This window comes from Trichosurus vulpecula, chromosome 1 (assembly GCF_011100635.1).
Source record: "Trichosurus vulpecula isolate mTriVul1 chromosome 1, mTriVul1.pri, whole genome shotgun sequence".
Taxonomy (NCBI): domain Eukaryota; kingdom Metazoa; phylum Chordata; class Mammalia; order Diprotodontia; family Phalangeridae; genus Trichosurus; species Trichosurus vulpecula.
Genome location: NC_050573.1, coordinates 375,905,148 through 375,926,506, shown reverse-complemented (window position 1 = coordinate 375,926,506; position 21,359 = coordinate 375,905,148). Strand labels below are relative to the sequence as shown.

At 42.0% G+C, this 21,359-nt stretch overlaps 1 protein-coding gene across 1 annotated transcript in view; it reads right to left on the bottom strand.

Annotated features, from left to right (window-relative positions):
• Positions 1-533: 533 nt before the first annotated feature.
• Positions 534-21,359, bottom strand: part of SETBP1 (SET binding protein 1) — a 125,337-nt gene continuing 104,511 nt past the window's right edge. Inside the window, exons 4-5 of the mRNA XM_036746105.1 lie at positions 966-4,446; positions 534-622 (exon numbers count right to left, since the gene is read on the bottom strand). Coding sequence (XP_036602000.1) covers positions 534-622; positions 966-4,446 — 3,570 coding nt within the window. The remainder of the gene's footprint in view (positions 623-965; positions 4,447-21,359) is intronic.

Sequence of the window (21,359 nt, the reverse complement as noted above, 5' to 3'; positions counted from 1 at the left end):
TGAGGTTACTCAGAGTGTATGTGACGAGACAGCATTTGAACCCTAGGTCTTCTGACTCCAAAGCCAGCATTTTTTCCACTGTGTCCTGTTGAAAGGAGTTACGGCACTGTCACACACACACACACACACACACACACACACACACACACATCCTCCCCCTCTCCCAGCCATGCTGTCTCCCTATAACCTAAAAATATCAGAGAGGCAAGGGAGCCCTTGCTGTGGCTCTCCTAAGGCACTATTTTAAATGCATACAGGCTTCATGGAGAGAGGATGTTGTTAATCTCTAGCTTCCCCATCTTTCTTGAGCCTTACCACCATTTTAAATACTTGGGAGGTAAAAGAAAAGTCCCATGTTTAGGAGCTAAAGACTCGATCTCACTAGGTTGAGGTCTGTGACTTGCTGGTTGATCAGAATTAACCTGCTGAGAATCCCTGGGTGGGGTTTGAGCTGAGGAGACATCTCAGGTTAATTCTACTCTCTTTGCTAGGATAGTAGGAGCCCTGACATTTTGAGGTTCTCATAAAGAAACCTACAGGTTTTTCTCGAGGACTTCCCTTTCTCCTCCCACGATAACAATAAATGCCACCTGGCCGTATCTCCTGCATTCTTCTTGCATCTCTGATAAGAAAGCAAAGATGCCAATGATTTTTGCAATGAAGAATGTGACAGCTACTGGAGGCTTGTGGACTTCAAATAATTTCCTAAGGAAACAAACAGACTATACAGGGGAGTATATGGAAGCTTTATGAACCATGGACAGACATGCTATGTAGTCACTAAACCAACTGTAAGATAAAACTGGCTTTCATTTGATTCCAACACTTGAATAGTGAATGTAAGAAAGGTGAAGATGATGTCCAAAGCCTGGGAAGTAAGGAATTGACTTAAACTTTAAATTAGATTTCTGTAATGGGCAATATCTCCTTCATTTAGAATTATCAGTCCTGAGCCATGGACTTACCTGGAGACATGGAGGAGTCATAGGAGCTTCTTTCCTTTCGGTTCATCCTAAAGGCTTGGATGTCCTTTTCCCTGTATGTTCCAAAACCTTCAAAGCTCCTTCTTTTACTCCCACTCACTTCATTGTCCCACTTGTCGTTCAACGGGTTCATGCTGCCAAACACATCCAAGGTCTCTGACCTTGTGCTGCCGCTCTCTCCACTGCTGCCACTGGAGAACTTCTTTGTACAGGAGTCAGCAGGGTCTCCGCTAGTGTCTCCTTTTTCCTTCACCTGCGTCCACTGTTGGGCGTCAGAGAGCGACAGGGTCGACAGGGTGTCAACCTCAAAGTTGCTCTTGGAAGCTTTATGGCTGACCTCACTGTGTTGGTGTTTCTGTTTCTCCTTATGCCTACTCTTCTCACCCACCATGGGGAGGTCTTTGTCGGCACTGCTTAGCCGCTCACTCAAGACATGGCTAGAGAAGCCTGTGGACTTGCCTGCAAAGAGACCACTCAGGTCATCATGGGTCCCCAGGATTCGGTCCTCCTTGTGCTTGTGTTTGTGTTTGTGTTTCCTTTTGTGGAGGCGACCACTGGACAACCCAGCACTACCCACCTTTGGGGGATTGAGAGAGGGCTGTATGTCTCCAAGGCCCATGCCAACAGGTGTCTGCAGATGCACTCCATGCTTTGCTTTGTGCCTGGCAGTGCTGGACATTTTCATATGGGTGCTTGCATGGAACTGGGGTGGTGGCACCGTTGGCCTCATAAATGGTGAAGCTGTGCCAAGAGTGTGAGATAAGTACAAAGGAGCTGGGTACTGACCATAATAACCAAGGTTCATCATAGGCATTGATGTGTAAGGCATTCCATAGGGTGCATAGTAACTTCCACTGGGGATAGGGTAGCTGAACCCCTGTAAAAAAGGCACCTTTGTCATGGTGTCATTGGTTTTGGCAGGCCTACCACGCTTCTTCTTGGACTTCATGTCTGAGGTCCTTCGAAGATAGAGCAAGGGGTCATATTGTATATATGGCACCGGGTAATAGTGATCAAAGTTGATTCTAAAAATACTGGGATACGGGTTCTCGTGATAGAATGTGTAACTCCGGTGGGAGATCCTGAACATCTGGAATTTGTTGATAAGCTCTTCTAGGTCTGCAAGGAACTGGAGGTTGTCGCGGTTCTGCAGGCTTTTTCTTTTCCGCTTGTGCTTTGGCTTCTTGATGCTTTCGTGGGCGAGGAAATTGTCCACGATGAGATGCTTCTGCCGGTGGCCGTGTCGGTTCTTTGTGCTGGTGTCAGATGGAATGGCCTCCGGGTTGTCCAAAGAGCAGAAGTCAAAAGAGTACCGCCGGCGGGATTCTGAACTCTTCTCGGCTTGATCAGATGTGCTGTTGTTGTCTGTCCCAATGCCACTGTCACTAGGGATTGTCTCCTCACTGTGGGACTCACTCACAGGTGACAGTGTAATTTCCTTCAGGGACCCAATCTCACACAGGTGTGAAGGTGAATTGGCCATCAACCTGGGAGGTGACAGCTTCCAGGTTCCACTGTGTAATCCTTTCTGGGTTTTGGTAGGAAGAGCACCGATGGGCTGAAGATTTGGCATAGTTTTCAACTCTGAAAAATTGATTTCAGTGCTGGCGGGGCTCAGGTTGCCATTAGACCCGACTAACTGCGTGGAAAGTGGGTGCATAGCTGCTGGTGAAGATGCCACAAGTGACTGAAAGTTGGAAGGCACGGCTGGAATATCCGGCTGGCTAGAAACAGGCCTTGGGTGCTTGATGGCTGTCTTAGGTTCTTCAGATGGGGGCTGCAGCTCTGCCCTAGGTTTTCTGCCCCTCTTTTTGCCAATGTAGATGGTTCCTCTCTTGCTGACATTGATCTGCTTACCCAGTCTGCTGTCAATGGCTGCTCCCCCAGGGTTGGTCTGGGGCGGTACTTTTGCCTTCAGGGCAATGTTGCTGGAGCAGGACAAGATCTGATTCAAGATGTTTTTCCTCTTAAGGGTCTTCATCTTGTTGATGGTCTTGATGGTCTTCTTGTCCAGTACACCAAGCTTTCCAACTTTTTTGTGGAATTTCATCTCGCTCATGGATTTCTCTTCTCCTGGCACTGTTAACTGGGCCAGTTTGGCCAAATTGCGTCTTCTCTTCCTTTTCTTAGTGCCAGGAAATTCCCGGCTGATTGGGCTGACTGGGCTGGTGGAAGTTCCCTCGTGAATTGTCTCGACAGTGAGTAAAGGTTGTTTCTTTGGTCGTCCTCTCTTCTTTTTAACTGGTGTAATCACAGTGAGACTGTCTGTGTTTGTGTACAGAGGACTAGATGGGGTGATAGGATATGCAGAAGGTGGCTCCACCATGAGTTTTTCAGAAGTGGTCATGGCTGACTCCCGCAGCATACTGGTGGGTTTTGGTTTGCTGCAGGTCCACCTCCGTTTTGCGGCAAATTTAGGGTGCTGAATTTCTGGCAGTTTGCTTGAGAGAGGTGGATCTGTGCATGGTGGAGGAGTCATGACCAGGGGAGTCTTTCGCAGTCTGGCCGCGTTACTTGAGAGAACCTTCTCAGCACTTACAACGCCTTCCAGCACAACCGAAGAGGGCTCATTCTCCATAATTTTAGCAAGTTTGGTAGTGCGGGGATCCTTCTTACTTCCTTCAGGGTGAGAGAGTATCCTGCTAGCTACTTCACTGCTTATGGGAATTCCAGAAGCCAAGGCTTTCTCTGGTATGATTTTTTCCACCATTGTTTTCACAGACTGCCTTTTCTTCCTTTTATGGCTAGGTGGGTCTAGGGTTGGAGTCTTGATGGGAATAGTGATCCGGACGTGACTCATATCATTTTCAGGATTACCGATGGAACTCACATTCTGCCTGGCTGGTGATACCTCTTGGATGTTCTCTGTGGAGTAGATTTCCTTTTTCCCTTCCGAGTTATCATGAGTTTTGGTCTCAAATGCTTTTTGGGCATTCTTGACCCAGTCCAGGTCTGAGTTTTGTATGGTTTGATTTATTAAGTCTTTTTTACTTGACTTCTTCTTGCTGCTTCCAGTAGGGGGATCTGGGGGCTCCATTGATCCTCCTCCATCTTGTTCTACTAAGGGCGGGAGTCCATTGCACTCAGCTGAGCTGTTGGTCTGGGCTGGTGGACTGATGTTGCTTGGGGCTGGGACCACATTACCCAAAAGAAGATCTTTACTACCGCTAGACAACTGACTCCATGTGCTGTTCACACTACCTTTCTTCCCTTGGGATTTGGCAAAGGAAGCCACGGGCTCAAGGGTTGGAATCTTGGTGGTGCCTGGAGTTTCCCGACTAGTCTCCGTCCCAATGAAGCAATTCTGAGTGGTGGGACCATTATCTGAGCTGGCAGACCAATCTATGTGGCTCTGGCTGCTGCTTTTTTGCTGGTGCTTTGGTTTTAAGGTGTCTCCAGTGAAGTCCTGTTGGAGGCTGGGATCATAGTGGAGGGCTGAATGTTTCTGTGGCCTCTCATAAACCTGAGAGAAAGAGAAGGAGGAGGGGGATGAGTACATTGGTGCCATTAACAAAGTTAATGTTGAGGCTCTTAATTATCTGAAAGTTAGAGGCAAATGACTACTTTAACAACTTCTAACTCCAAGCCATTTTATAAGGGTTCCTTAAACTGCAGTGATAAAACTATATTAACATTGTTCTCAAATGAACCTTAAATGGGGTCTAATCTCAAGGCCCTGCTTTCAAATAAAATAGAATCATAGTCTAACTAGTTTAAGTTTAAAATTAGTATCATAGAATGTTAGGGCTGAAATGGACTTTAAAAGCCATTTAGCACAAACTACTTCATTTTACAGATGAGGAAGCCCAGGTGAAAAGAGGCTCTGCCCAAGGTCATACAGCTGTTTAATAGCAAAGCAGGGACTAGAGCCTGGGTTTTCTGACTCCCAGCTCATGGTTCTTTCCACTCTACCATGATGCCTCCCTCCTCCCTCCCCAACATACTCCTAAAAATGTACTTTTTTCCCCTCTTCAATTTTTCCCTGATATTTTGTAGATTATATTGTTCCCATTTCACCAAAGTGCTGGCATCACTATTCATTAAGTAAGCACTCTCTATGGGAGAGTGCAAAAGAAATTCTAAGATCTGAAGGCTACAAACACAACAAGGGTCTGCCACTCATGGACCAGGAACATCAGAGGACAGAAAAGAAATGGAAAGAGGAGAGGGAATGGGAGTTTCCAACCACCCATCGTTCTACCATATGGCTTTATTTTAGGTTCTATACCCCACCCCCATAGGGTGCTATAAATGGTAATGCCCTCTATAAGCTATTAACATTAATAATTACATTTTTTGCTAAGAAAAATAATTACTGTAATTCACTTCTAATGGGGATCCTTTAACCTCTTAAGACAATTTCTTATAGTACCATAGGGGGTTCTTCATATTCTGAGGCACACCCTGGGAATGGACTATTCTAGGAAAATCAATATCCCTCTTGGGATACCGCCTTGGAATTCTGCCAAGTCCTCGTTATTCCAAGCCTACCCCTGACTGAATCACTTCAGGACTTCGGAAGCTTCCCTGGAATTCTTTAGCTGGAAAGGATGGAGGTCAGCTGAGCATTCAAGGTGATAGAGTGAGTGAATGCAGACTCTTATTCATCAGGTTCATGAACACTAGAACCAGGCAGCAGCTTTTAAAGCTCACATTAAAGACACACACATACTTAAAACCATAACTAAAATAAAACTTGATTTTAGATTGTTGGTAGAAAATTTAAAGAATATATGTCCCCCAAAGTAGGGAACCAAAAATATAAATAGGCTCAAGAAAGGATCAAAGGATCAAAGATTTAAGAATTAAATTAAGAAATTAATTCAATTAAATTAATCAATTAAGAAATGATCATAGGATCAAAGCTTTATGGTCCTGGTAAGTACTTGAAGGTTTTTCTACCACAATTCCCTCATTTTGCAAGTGAGGAAAATGATGCTAAGATCAGAGAACTACATCTTGGCTAGAAGGGACAGAAATGAAGAGGAAAAAAACAAGTCAGGGCAGGAGGAAGAAGCCCTAATGGGAGACAGCTCTCAAGATTACAACTTTTTGAAGGTTTTCCAGGAAGAAACCAAAACTACCTATTGGAGCAGAAACTTTGGCAAGAATGTTTCAGTCAAATTATGGTTAATCATGTTGGAAAGTTAAAAGACATTGGGAATGTTTGGGCTGCTTAACCTTTTGAGGCTGATGTTATATACGTAAATTATCAAAATTTTAAATTTTACTCAAACTTTTGTGATGCTTTCTGTGTACTATGGGAAAGATCCAGGGTAACAGTTCTTGGGCCTTGCATTTTCTGTATTATGCAGACACCTTTTCTTGAAATCGCTGAATAATATGCTTCCATGTCTGGGTGTTTGTAGACATAAAATCAATCGGTCCAGAAGGATTTATAAAGTCTCTTCTATGCAAGGCATTTTGTGAGGTATTAGGGATACCCAAAAACAAAACTGTCACTGACCTCAACAAAGCAAACATTCTAGCACCATAAACAACAAATACACATACAGGAAAATAAAACTACATACAAAGTAAATACAAGTTGATTTTTTTCTGGGGGAGTGGTATGTGGGGGCAGTAGTAGCAGGAGATATCAGCAAAGGTCTCATGTAGGAGATGAATGGTGGCACGGTGGACACAGTGCCAGGCTTGTAGTCAGGAAGACTCATCTTTATGACTTCAAATCTGGCCTCAGACACGTACTAGCTGTGTGACCCTGGGCAAGTCACTTCACCCTGTTTGCCTCATTTTCCTCATCTGTAAAGTGAGCTAGAGAAGGAAATGGCAAACCACTCCAGTATCTTTGCCAAGAAAACCCCAAATGGGGTCAGAACGAGTTGGACACAACTGAACAATAATAAAAGGAGATGAATGGAAGCTGAGCTATGCTTTGAAGGAAGCTGGGTGTTGTAAGAGGCAGAGTGGAGGAGGGAGTGGATTCTAGGCCTCAGAGACTGCCAGTACAAAGACGCGAAGGCGGAGTGCAGTGTGGTGAGAACAAAACCAAGGAATCCAGTTTGGCATGGATTACAGAAAGCATATAGAAAGCATGAAAGAGAGTAATGTGTAATTAGCCTTTACGGTAGGCTAGAATCAGAATGTGAAGGTATTTAAAATCCTAAATATAGGAATCTGTTTTTTGATCCTAGTGACAAAAGAAAGGTAACAGAGCTGATTGAGCACCAGAATGACTTGGTTAAACCTGCACTTATCAATATCACTTCAGCAGCTTTGCAGAGGATGATTTTAAAATGTGAGACTTTTGGCATGGAGACAAGTTATAAGGCTACTTGTAATGATCCATGCAAGAGGTGACGAGAGAATGAAATAACATGGTGGCTACGTGAGTGGAAAGGCAGAAGTGTTTGGGATGTATTGTGGAGGTAGAATTGACAACTGATTGGATATGTGGAGTGAATGGGGAGTGAGGAATTGATGAGGCTGACTTTGTGAACATCAGTGACTAAAAAGGCTTGGGTGTTTTTGACAAAAATAAGAACCTTTGGAATAGGGGTGGGTTTGGAAAGAAATATAACGAATTCTATTTTGAATATGTTGAATTCGAAAACCCTAGACATCAATGAATTTGAAATATCCAAAATAGACAGCTGGGGGGGTGGGTGGTTAGATATGTTACTTAGCTCAGGAGACAGACTAGGCTAGGCTGTAGAGATCTGGGAGTCATTCCCATAGAGATGCTAATTAAATTCATGGGAACTAATGAAATCACCAAAAAACAGACTCGTAGAGAAGAAAAGCTTGAGACAAGGCCTTAGGCCACATCTACCATTGAGGCAACAAGGAGGATCCAAGGAGCAGTGTGATCAGACAGAAAACAGGAAAACTAACAGAGAAAAGAGTCACTGAAACCTCAAAAGGAGGGGATATCTAGGAGGAGAGAGTGGCTATCATTTTAAATGATGCAGGAAGGTCAAGAAAAAGTCATTAGATCTGGCAATTAAGAGATCACTGGTAACCTTGGAGAGAACAGTTTTGGCTGAGTGAAAAGGTCAGAAGCCAGATGTTAGAGGATTTAGAAGGCAGTGAAAGGAGAAGAAGGGGAGACAATCAATGTAGACCACTTTTTCAAGGAATTTGGCTGAGAAAGGGAGATTTGAGATATAGGACAAGAGTTGGGATAGCTAAGGAAAGTAAGCTATAGTGAGGATTTTTTTAAGGATAAGAAGCCATGGGTTTCTTTGTAGGCAGCAAGGAAGAAATCAGTAATAGTAAGAGCTAGCTTTTATTAGCTATCTTTATTATGTAGTGCTTTATTATTTGCAAAGCACTTTACATATGTCATGATCATTTGGTCCTTATAAGAACCCTATAACATGTTACTATTATCTCTTTTTTTGTAGCTGAAGAAAGTGAAGCTGACTTGCCCAAAATCACATAGCTATTCAATGTCTGAAAGAGGATTTGAACTTCAAACTAAGTACTCCACTGTACCAACTAGTTGCTTTAATAAAGGGAGAGATCAGATATTATAGAGAGGGTGGGGAATGATGTACTGAAGAATTTGGAAGAAGGGATCAAGGATATATGTAGTATGGTTGTGTTTAATAAATATTTTTGTTTGTTTGATTGGTGACCAGACATATTTAAGGAAGAATATTCTAGCAGTAGTATGAAGGACGGGGAAGAGAAGAGAGAATAGAGGGAGGAAATTTTGTAAGGAGGGTATTACAATAGTCTAGATGGCACTGAGAGTCTATTGGAGGGTGGTAGCAGCGTGACTAGAAAAAGAAAAGACGCAGGAGATGCTGCAGAGGTAAAATGGACAGAAATTGATATCTCATTGGATGCAGGAAGTAAGGGATAGGAATGGTTAAGGACAACTTGAAGGTTTCAAATGTAGGAAATTTGGTTGAATGAAAGTGACATTAACAAATGAAGGCATCAAAGAAAGTTTAAAGGGAAAGGTAAGTTTGGATTGGGATGTCCTGAGTTGGAGAACATGAAAAGAAAGAATTCCTGTAGACAACTGGAGATATGAATTATATTAGAGAAAGAGGTAAGGCTAGAGATAGAAAGGTAGGAGGAATCTTCAATAAAAATGGTAGTTGAAGCCATGAGATTTCTAAGAGAGTATGGAGAGATAAGACAATATGGCCGAGGATAAACAAGGATAAACCTTGATAAACAGAAGAAATCAGTGAAGTAGGCTGAGAAAGAGCAGTTAGAAAGGTAGCTGAAGAACCAAAAGACTATGATGTATTTGATGTTAAGGGAGGAGAAAATATCCAGTAGAAGTGAATGTTAAGTAGTGTTAAATGCTATGGAGAGGTCAAGAAGAATGAGGATGGGAAAAAAAAGACCACCAGATTTAGTAATTAGGAAGTCATTGGTCATATCTGAGGGCACTCTCATGGTCAGGGTCCAAAGGATATTTTATGGGGGCTGATTCAGTATGCTTGGCACCTGCAGACTGTCAGTAAATCAGTAAATACATAGTCACATTCACATTCTGCTCTATGTGCAGTGTTGTACTTTTCATTGAGTATGGGTGAAGGTAGACAGTGGTTGCAACTCAAGTCCCTTGTCCTGGCCTAACTTACAAACTGGGGAGGAAAAAATATACATACAATATCTAAAGAAAATGTACAAAGCAAACAGAACAAGGGAAAATAATTAAAATGGCAAACAAGTTTTTTTCAATTATTATTTATAATTGTTCTTAACATTCATTTTTTTTAAACTTTTGATTTCCAAAGTCTCTCCCTCCCTCCTGCCCTCCCCCACCTATTGACAAGGCAAGCAATACAACATCAATTCATTTGTTGTTGTTTTTAACCAGTTTGGAAGAATATATTGACATGGATTACCTAGAGGGTATACTAAGAAGGGCTAACCAGGATGGGAAGTATACATAAAACAATATCATATAAAAATACCGGTAAAGGAATTGATGATGCATTTCCTGGCTATTGATGCAGCTAGATGGCTCAGTGGATGGAGCCACCTGGGCCTAGAGTCAGAACACCTGAGTTCAAATCCAGACTCACACACTTAGTAGCTGTGTGACCCGGACAAGGCACTTAACCTCTGTTTGCCTTAATCCACTGGAGAAGGAAATGGCAAACCAGCCCAGTATCGCTGCCAAGAAATCCCCATGGACAGTATGGTCCACAGAGTCACAAAGAGTCAGATATGACCGAACAATAACAATCCTGGTTACTATGAAAAAGCAAGATTAGACTTATTCTTCTTGGTCTTAGAGGATATAGATAGGAACAGTAAGTAAAATTTACAAAGAAGCGGATAATAAATAGTAAACAAAAAAGAGTGTCCTAAGACTAAGAACTGTCCAACAACAAAATGTTGAAGTTTTGAAAGGCAATTCATTCCCTTTCATTTCAGGTCTTCAAAAAGATGTTGAAAGACCACTTTTTTGTAACATTATACCTGTGATCCATGCATTGAGTGGGGATTGGCCTAGAGCAGTGTTGCCAAACTCAAAAAGAAACAGATACCTGAAAGGGGGATGGGGAGCTCATTTTTACTTAGGAAACCACAAATTAATATTACCTATGTTTTGTTGTATTTTTATTTATTTTGTTAAACACTTCTCAGTTACATTTTAATCTGGTTCAGGCCACACCTGGAAGTTTTTCAGGCTTCTTGAGGGCTTTGATCTCACAGCACCATTGCTCCATGGAGCTCAATGACTGTCAGTGCACCTGTCAATCATTCAATCAACAAGCATTTATTGATTACCTACTCTTTTAGGTGTTGAGGGCATAAAGACAAAAATTAAACAGCTTTTGCCATCAATGAGCTCACATTCTATCTATCAAAGGGGTAGATCAGACACATCATATAATAAGTCTAACATCCAGAATACTGAGTTTTGACCTGGTTTTAATTTGAGTGCGCAAGTGGCATTCTTTTTTTTTTTTCTATAACATAAGTGCTATAGCATGACACCAGGGGAACTCATGCAGAATGAATGGGTGAATGATAACAATGATACATCACCAAGAGTGGCAATGTTGGCATTCAACTGAGGGTTTGTAACAATATACAGCACTTAAAATTGTTAGACTTTGGGTAAAAAAAGCTTGCTAGGCATTTAATGACCTATTACTCTTGTAAGAAATTTCTTCTTCCAATGCAATATTAGCTCTTCCCCACCTCCTAATTATTTCACTTGCCAATTAATTCTTCCTTTGACAAAGACTATGTGATTGTAAGCAGGTTGGATTTCACTGACTGCATTTGATAGGTGGGCCTGGTTACTTAAAAGAACCAACAGATCAGCGGAAAGTAATGCAGTTAAGTGTATTTGGTTCTCAGTGTATCCATCTGGATCAGTGCCTGATCCCCATTGTTCCTAACGTCTCCACTTCAATTTGCCCTGCTGAGAGGGCACTACAATCAAAGGGCATAGTGGACTAAAGAGAAGCACAACAAACGATCAGGAGTAATAGCAGGGAAATGGTCCTTTAAACCCTCGAGTCAGATGGGAAGAGAAGAGGGAAAGAGACAGAAGGGAGGAGAGTGGCTTTCAATGGGGTCAGGGGAAGCATGGCTCCTCACAAGTCCTGACTGATGGCTGTATCTAGTTGTACTTCACAAAATCCCATTTCTTTATCCGTCAACTAGGACGTATTATATACACAGGGGCAAGGCTGTCAGTTCCAATATCTCCTGCCTTGAGAACTGAGCGCTTAGTCCATAGAGAGAGATCAAGTAGAAGAGTGTCAAAAAAACAGTGGAATGTGGGGTCAGGCCAGAGTATGGGTGGGGGTAAGAAGAATAGGAAGAACAGAAACATTATCCCCGTCCTTTTGGATTTTCATTTTGCGATTTTTGTTAGCTTTTAGACGTATGTTTTATTTTTTTTCCATTTCAGTCATGACCTTATTTGGGGACAGAACCTATATCTTTTAACATCTTATCGCAGTGGATCCTTAAATATAGTCCTTAAAATGGTTGTACACTAGATTTTTCATTATTTCCCATACTCTGTGTTAATCACGATAAATTTTAAATTATAAATGGACCCCCAGTATGCTTCCTTAGCCACTCCTAAACAGTTGGTGTGTGCTTAGAGCATACGTTTTAATTCAGCTGTACTTTAAAGAAATAAATGGGTCCTTTATGCCCAGAGAGGAAAACAAATTTTAGCTCATAGAATCCTATTTTAAAAGCACTAGGGAAATTTCCTATTTCCATGATGCCTGTGGGAAATCCCCCCTCTTCCCACTTTTGTCCTGACTGTCTCCTACCCCCAGCATGTCCTCCCTCCTCTCTTCTACCCCTTATGACCCCTAGGCTCCTTCAAAGGTCAATTCAATCTCTGCTTCCCCATTTTTTGAAGGCTTTCTTGTCTGAGACCCAGGATATTAGTACCTTATCTACCTCCCAAATCACCATGCATTTATTTTGCATCTACTTCATATATATGTTCATGCAATAATATGTAGAAATGGGCATGTATACAATCATCTCCGAACATGTTTATGTACTTACACGTGTGTTGACACATACATATACACTGAGACATCTATAAAAGCATGTTATTTCTCCTAACAGAATGTATGCTCCTTGAGAGTAGGGAGTGTTTCATTTTTGTCTTTCTATTTAGCACAATGCCTAGCTCATAGTAACCGACCAAACGAATGTTTGTTGATTGTTTTATTGAAAAGGAATAACTTTTGTTCGAATGTATCTATTATGAAAATCCAGGTCCTCTAAAGGAAAGCTAGACTAAAGGAATTACAACTAGAGTTTCACTTGATGGAGAAAAAAAATCTAATGCATGTCAGAAAGCCATATAATATTTTCTAGGGGAGATTTTTTAAAATTATCTCTGCCATTGCCAAAGATAACTTCATCTAATTATATGTAATAGGTTTTACAGGGGAAGCAAAATATGCGTGAAGAATATGAAAGGTGGAAAGAGAAGGGAAGGGAGAAGGGAACAAGCATTTATTCAGTGACTACTATATACCAGGCACTGTGCTAATACAAATACTAATTTCATTTGATCCTCCCAGCAACCCTGGGAGGAAGGTGCTATTATCATCCCCATTTAGAGGTGAGAAAACTGAGACAGACAGAGGTAAAGTGACTTGCCTAGGGTCACAGAGCTAATATATCTGAGGCCAGTTTTGAACTCAAATCTCCTTGACTCCAGGCCCCGAGATCTATCCACTGTGCTACTTCATTGCCTATAGGTGGACCACTTCCTTTTTTTAAAAAAATATTACTTAAATCTTTTGTTTTTGCATCATCTTTATCTCCCAATCTGTCTCTCTCCTCTTCCCAGAGATGCATTACTCATAATAAAGAAGAGAGAAAAAATAAATATAAACGATTTCTTATTGTGAAACTCATTCATCTATAAACTTAAGATCATTGTTACAACAAGAGTCTTCCAAGGTCCTAAATGGCTGCCATGATATTTGTGTCACTTTCTATGGGGTTACAATAATTACAAAAAAATTTAAAGGTCTTCTAGTCCACCCTCCTCAGGGTCTAAGTGAAGTGACTTAACTATGATCACACAGGTAATATTAGCAGAGTTGGGATTCCTATTCAAACCCTGACTCCAAATCTGGCACTCTTTCCATTGAATTATATTTAATATTTATATGACCCTTAGGGTTTCCTTAGAATCAGAAAATGTTAGAGATGGAGGAGACTTCAGATACTACCAAATCCAAACCCCCATTTGACACACAGAAGAAGAGACTGAAGCTTAAATAAGGCAAATGACCAGCACAAGTCACGCAGCAAATTAGCAGAGCTAGGACTAGAAGAAGCCTTGGCACCCGAGTCTTGTCTCAGACCATGTGGCATATGATTCACTTACAGATACTCGAGCTCTGCCATTAGTTGACACTTTGTAGATGTTGCTAAGTTGAATTATTGTTGCAAGGGACCTCAGAGATCACACAGTCTGATTCCCATATTTAATAGGCAAGAAAGTAAGCCCTAGGTACTCAGGCTTCCCTAGTGGTCTACAAGGGTTCTGTCTTGGGAATTCAAGATGCTGGGCAGGACAATTTCCGTGTTCAGCGTGAGTTCTAACACCAGGAATACAAAAGCCGGTGCGAATGAATTCAGAAGGCCCAACGTATGCAGCTAGCACAGTCCAAAGAGACCATGCAGAGACACCCAAGCCGAGGGTCTCTGCCTCTTTATCAGATGGACCTCAGAGCTTAGCTAGGATCCAGGGGATGTCTCAAATAAGTGCCCGCAGCAGGAATAGAGAACAGATCAATGGAGACCAAAGAGAGGCAACATCTCTATTTAGTCCAGGGGTGGGGAACCTGTGGCCTCGAGGCAACATGTGGCCCTCTAGGTCCTCAAGTGTGGCCCTTGTGAAGTTTGAATTCAGGCAAACGGCTGCACTTGAGGACGTAGAGAGCCACACATGGCCTCAAGGCCACAGATTCCCCACCCCAATTTAGCCCATACAAAAGACTGAGGACAGGCATCTAATTAATGATCCAGAGAAACCCTACCCATATCAAGGTATCTCCTGCCTTTGTACAGAGACATAACAGGGATAGTATACATATGTAGAATATTCATGCTAGCTTTTGCCAGCCCTAGTATTTTGTATCTTCTACAGTCTGGTATGCTAGGCATACTTTATTAGCATGTTAAGAGCAGGAATTGTTCAACTCCTGGCTTTGTATCAAGAGCTCTCAGCACAGGGGCAGGTATACAGTAGATACATAATAAAAGGTTGTTGATGGACTGCTCGGCATAAAGTGGATATACCAGAACAGTATTAAACAAATGATTTGTACCACCTAGTGATGCTTAATTATAGAAGTGGACACAATGAGCTAACAGTAGCACCAGGACAAAATTCACATCTTCTGCTCTCAGCAACCAGGTGCTCTTTACATCATCACACTACCTAAAAATATTAGTGACTTTGTTTCTGGAATTTTGGGAGAGGGGAGGCCCATGCCTGAATCTCCCCAGGACACACAGAGTGAAAAAAGGCTTCTCATGAACTAACCCAAGGGTGGCCAGCAAACCCTTAGGGTCATTTTATCCTTTTCTTCTTCCTGGGCCCTTCTTGGCTGAAGGGAGGCCTATGTGGTCCATCTTTTCCCCGTGGCATTGCCCTACCTAACAACCCCTGTGGATGATGAAGTTGTTCTCATTGCTGGTGGTAGTGACTGCTAACCCCCTAAACAAAGGCTCCTACTATATACTTCTTTAAGTAGACGGTAATTCTCCATAATTAAAAATGATTACCGAGATGAGCCTCCCCCATCCGACACATACATACACACCCACCAGCCCTACCAATCACTTGGCAAAATACAATGAGCCTTTTCTTTTCTAGTGGAACACCTAACACAGCCAATCAACTGCCTAATTATTTCCCTTTCAACACCCCAAATCCTCTCTCCTCTGTACAGGGACAGCTGACTGTCTTGATCCCCAAACAATGAAGCCCGTTTCCCAAAGTGCAGGTGCCCCTGGTGACCAGTGGGTCAGGGTTGCCTTCTTCTCCCCTCCCTTGGGCTATTCTAAGAGAGTAAATATACTGTGACCTGGCAGACAGGTAGAACTGTGACTATCTCAGGAAACCCCCTGGCCCAGCTACAAACCCACCTTCTTGCAGAGGTAACATAGAACGACTGACGAGAACCTGGCTCACCAATCAAAGTTAATACTGCAACGCCTCCTCTTTAAATCATTTGCGGATCCATCTGTGTAATGACTCCTCCAGTGTAATTCCCTATTAAGAGGCTTTATCTGGAGAGATAAGCAGCTGGTTTCCGTGTCACTAATTGCTGTCTGCTGTGATTTTAAAACATCTGCACCATTGTGCTCTTCATTTTCATATTCTAATCACCCTGAAACTTGAAAAAGGTACATCACTGATTGTTTCTATGGGTTAATTAGTACACAGTCTCCTTGTAGAGACAATTTAGAGGCAGTCAGAACCTCAATCAGGAAGTTTGTTTTAAAAATTAATAACATCGGTAGCGGCTGGAGGGACTGACATGTACAGTGACATCGGGATTCTCCTCGAGGGATGAGCTGTCCTTTGTTATATTCGGTAGAAGAGCAAAATACCACATAGTAGGAGGAAAAGATGCAGGTAGGGGGGAGTGCGAGGTAAATGTGGGAACAAAAAAAGATAGCATTCTGTAACATATGTTTGTAATTTTTCTCTCTCAGCTGGGAAAGAAATGGCCAGTGCCACCATCATGTCCAGCCCCCAGACCTTTCTCATCTCAAGCCAATATAAAACCATCTTTTCCAAGAACTGTGTGTTGCAGTGGGTAGGGAGAATGTAGAGGAGACAAATTCTTTCAAGACTGGAGGAAGTTCGATTTCTAAAAATTTCTTGGTTGTCCTCTAACCTGAACCTCTTTACAACCCACCAAAACAATTAAACCATCCTTGATTCTCACAACAGAATGGGCTCACAGGTTCCTTTGGAGCAGCAGATCAAAAGCTTGTTTTGCAGATGACAACACCAATAGCTTCTCTCGAGACAAGCCCAGGATTCATTCTCATTCTCTCTCTCTCTCTCTCTCTCTCTCTCTCTCTCTCCCCCCCCCCCCCCAGAGTATAAGACTCATCTCTGGAACCATCTTATCAGAAAAGCCCAATCTGGGGGGGGGGCAAAGAATCTCACTAAGAAACCCAGATGATGGTACTGTGCCAACGCCCCAGAGATACAGAGATAGATATGACACAGATCCTGTTCTCATGGAATTTAAAAACAAAGATTTGGCAAAGGGAACCACATAAACAGGGTACAAAGGAAAATGTAATAACTGGAAAGAAGACTAAGTACTTTGAGAAATTTGAGTAAGACCTACTTATAATCAGAGATCAAAGAGACTTCAGAAATCGCCTAGTCAGACTTTTATCCAGTACAGCAATCCCTATGCGAAACCTCTGAAAGATAGCAAACTGGCTTTTGCTCCAATACTTCTACTGACAGGAAGGTCACAATCTACTCAGGACAATCCATTACAATTTGGGCATTTCTAGCTGTTAGGACATTCTTACTTCTAGTAAATGGAAAGATCCCTTTGTTGAAGAACTTTGTCAGAATGGAATCTCTCTGCTGTGCCCTCTCAGTATGATGAGACTGAGATATGTGAAGAAAGCTCTCTGCTGGCCAGCCCATCTCTCCCTCAGTTGTCCTCATTAGGAAATTTAGTATATTGTTGAGAAAAAGAAAAGGGGGACGAAGAGAAACCTAGGCATTCTGTTATGTGACATCCAAACAAACTCAGGTTTTCAGGAGATAAGGTGGTAGCACATTTAGGAAAGAGAGAAACGGTGTGGGGATGGTAGAAAAGGAGAGGGAAGAAGGCCAGGGGGAGGGAGGGAGAGAGGGAGGGAGAGAAGGAGAGAGGGAGAGAGGCAGAGAAGGAGAGAGGGAGAGAGGGGGGAGAGGAAGAGAGAGAGAGAGAGAGAGAGAGAGAGAGAGAGAGAGAGAGAGAGAGAGAGAGAGACAGAGAGAGAGGAGAGAGGAGAGGGAGAGGGAGAGGGAGAGGGAGAGGAGAGAGAGAGAGAGAGAGAGAGAGAGAGAGAGAGAGAGAGAGAGAGAGAGAGAGAGAGAGAGAGAGAGAGAGAGAGGAAGAGGGAGAGGGAGAGGGAGAGGGAGAGGGAGAGGGAGAGAGAGAGAGAGAGATTAGTATGGAGCGGCAGGGTGACCACTTAAGAGGCTGCCACAACATTGGCTTAGAGTGGGCTAATTAGTGTGTGGCATCACCTGCATCCATTCATGATGTTAAAACACTATGCTTTCTAATTGCACTATTCAGTTTCTGAGAACCTGCTGTACCAGCAACGGATGAAGGGGAAAGGGAGAAAGCAGTTTCTGGTATACTCTGGCCTTTCTCTGCCAAGTTACATGAACAATATTTTGTTCTATTCACTTTATTTATTGTGTGTATGTGTGTGGCATTGAACAAGTATCTCTGAAAATCTCATGTTCCCAGCTCTTATGCCACATGCTATGGGAGTGTTACAGGGAGCATGGTCTCTGTTTAATAGAATGTCACTGCAGGCAAGACAGAATGAAGATCTGAATTGGACTGATGGAGATGGATTGCAGCAGAAAGCATGCTTGAACCTTGGTTCAAATCTTACCTCTGACACTTAATACTTCTGTGGCCTTGAACATATCATTTAACTAATTTTCCTCATCTATAAAATAAAGGAGCTTTACTAAATGACATCTGATAGTCTTTTCAGCTCTGAATCTATGATCATGTGATACCGGAAATGAGAATGAGGTAGAAGATAGCGTAGAAGTACAATTTACAGAATGTGGGCTGTAGCCAGGAAATAGAGAGATGGCAAAGCTAATTCTGAGGTTTTGAACAGGAGAATGAATATGTTATACATAGATAAAAGGAAGTCAGGAGAAAGAGTTTAGGGTGGAATAAAATGAGTTTGGTTTAAGATACATTGAGTCTGAGGTGCCAGAAGGCCATCCAGCTAGAGATTTCCAGCCACAAACTGGAAATATTGGTCTAGGATTAATAGAGTGGTCATGAGAATTCTTACTTCCTACATGTAGCCTGAAGAAGAGCCAATAAGAAGGACAAAGGAACATATAGTTGAAGGTCTCAACAACCACGGTGCAGGGGAATATCAAGAAAGTAAGGTCAGAACTGACAAATGCATAAAGAAGTCAAAGAGGACTATATTAGATTTGATAATTAGGAAGCAGAATGGTGACCTCCTAACTGCGAGAACAGCTCTTTATAAACCTTAAGTGTTCTAGAAGTTTGTTGTTATCATTGTGGTGCCCTCTCTTTTGGTAAGCATGAGTTGGCTGTCTCTTAATATCATTAACTTGATGCTGAAGTCTTGGACTCAGATTATATCACATAATCTGGCCACTTAACATTGTTTAATATTGTCCTAATTGTTCCATGTAGTCTGTATATGTTATTCTTAACTCTTCAAGTTAATGGTAAGCTCCTTGAGAGCAGAGACAGCTTCTTATACTGGTTTTAAGTGGGTACATGCAATGCTCAAGAAATAGTTGTTCAAAATCTAGGACAGAACGATTTTTAAAAGTAAATCAAATTAGGCTGTATGCCCAGAAAAAAATTAAAAATTCAGTTTTGCACCTCTGTGATTTGTGTATACTTATTAGAAAGAACTAAAAGACAAAACATCTACAGATTAAATGTCAAAGAAAGATCCACCAAACAGACCTTGGCCAAAAGTAAGAAAACATTTTTTCTTTCTGACTTTTTAAAAAATTGCTTTTTGCTGTGGGTCAAATCTACAGAAAAAAAACCTATAAAGAGCCACATGCAAATAAAAGCAGCCTAATTAGAACGAATATTTGTTTATTTACTAGAACCAAACTAACTAGACAGTATAAAAGTTTCAATATGCCAACTTAGCTGAAAAATTTAATCTGTTCATTCACTACATTCATTCATTCACCAAGCCATAAGTGAAAACCTGCAATGTTGTCCAGCACTGTACTAGTTACGTTAGACGAGAGAAAAGAAACAGAAGTTATTTTGATACTTATCCGTGCCCTCAATGAACTTTCACTCCAATTGGAAGAAATCTGTAAAACCCTAAACAGCTAGGGAACAGAAAGCATCTGGTCAAGGACTATGAGCAATACATGATATACAGTTTCTCCCATCATTCCTGCATCTGCCTATTGTAGCAGTCTTTAGTCTAGAGGGTTCCCCTAGCCCTGCAGCCACAGTTCTGCCCCAAATGAAAACACTCTCTAGAGTTGAGCTTCTACCAAATGGGTTTATTTCCATAGTAATGTAGTTGCTGACATCAAAGTCAAATGGTTTTCAAAATATGTTCCGGTCACTAGGACTCACAAAACAGCTCCCTTGGTCCATTTGATTTTCCTTCTCTTTCTCTAATAACAGCCATTTTACAACTGGCCATGTGGACAGGTGTATATGCACACCATGACATTAGAAAATGGAAGATGCCACTAGCTTATGTTCATTAGAGCATCTGAGTCATCCCTCACTGGGAATCCTCTTAGGAGAGACCAGCCATGGGGAGTGTTTCAGTCAAATTGACATTTATTAAATGCTTCAGTCTGTCAGAAGCTTATAATCTAATGGGAAAGATAACACTAACATACACTGAATAATCATAGAATTACAGAATGTTGAGGATGAAAGGGACTTAGAGGCACTCAGTCCAAAACCTTCTATTTACTATTCACTGAGGCTGGTCATTGTTTGGGCCCTGATGTCTCAGAGTGAATCTAAAGAGCAACTGTTTCTGTTACGGCCAGAAACCCTGAGAGTCTTCCCCTCCCAAATTAATTTTTTTGTTTTGGACTAGGTAGAAGAGGCAATTCTTTGCATCATTTCTTACCTAGGCTTAATCACGGAACAGGTATTGACTCAGGCAAACAGACCTGGGAAAAATCTTAGCTTAAAAAGGCCAAGGTCTCCCACTCCATCCAGGCCATTTCTAGCTGTCCTGATCTACATCTTGCCACTGGGCCCAAATGGTTCCAGAGAAGAAAGAGAGGCTGGTGACTTTACACAGTTCTGTCTCACTTAAATCCAATTCACTTGCAAGTCATGCCATCACCTTCTAGATATCATGGTCCTCCTTGAGAATGAAGGACAAACAACAACACTGAGGTCCCAGAAGGTAAAGAGATTGGCCCAATATTACACAGCTAGTAAAGGATAGATCTGGGACTCAAACCTAGGGCTTTGCACTTCCAGTTCAGCACTCTTTCTACTTCACCTTGCAATAACCATGCTAGAGAACGGGGCAGGACAAACCAAATGACTACACTGCCGCAAAGTCTTCAGGGGCAACAAAAGTCCAGAGAAGTGAGACATGAATGGAGGCTGATGTAAGAGAGGTGAGCTTCTCAGAGGATGAGGCAAGAGGGGCCTTGAAGGGATGAAGGGGACTGACATAAGCCTGCATTCATGAACAAAGAAGGGTCTTGTAGGGGCAGGAAATACAAAGATGTCAAGGCACAAGTGGATCTGGCACAGGTAGGGAATACGTGTGGGGAGCAGCTAGACTAAAGCACAGAATTTGGCAGTGGTAAGATATTAGGGAGCCTTACTTGACGGTGGAAAAATTTACTGCATGTCAAAAATTAGAGCTCAGCAATAATAACAGATCTCCAACAGTCACAAACAATTTTGAATACACAGTCTCTCAAAAGTCTTTGGGCTTTAACATCTTCAATAGCTTCAAACCACATTAAGACTTTTGGGGTACCTTTTGTTATATCATCTGAGCCCCATCACCTCATTCTATGAGGCAGGTACTACAAGTATCAGTTGCTCCATTGTGCAGGTGAGAAAACAAAGTCTTAGAGAGGTTAAGGCCTCACCTGTAGTTACACAGCTCAGGGGCAGAATTCAAACTCAGGTAAAG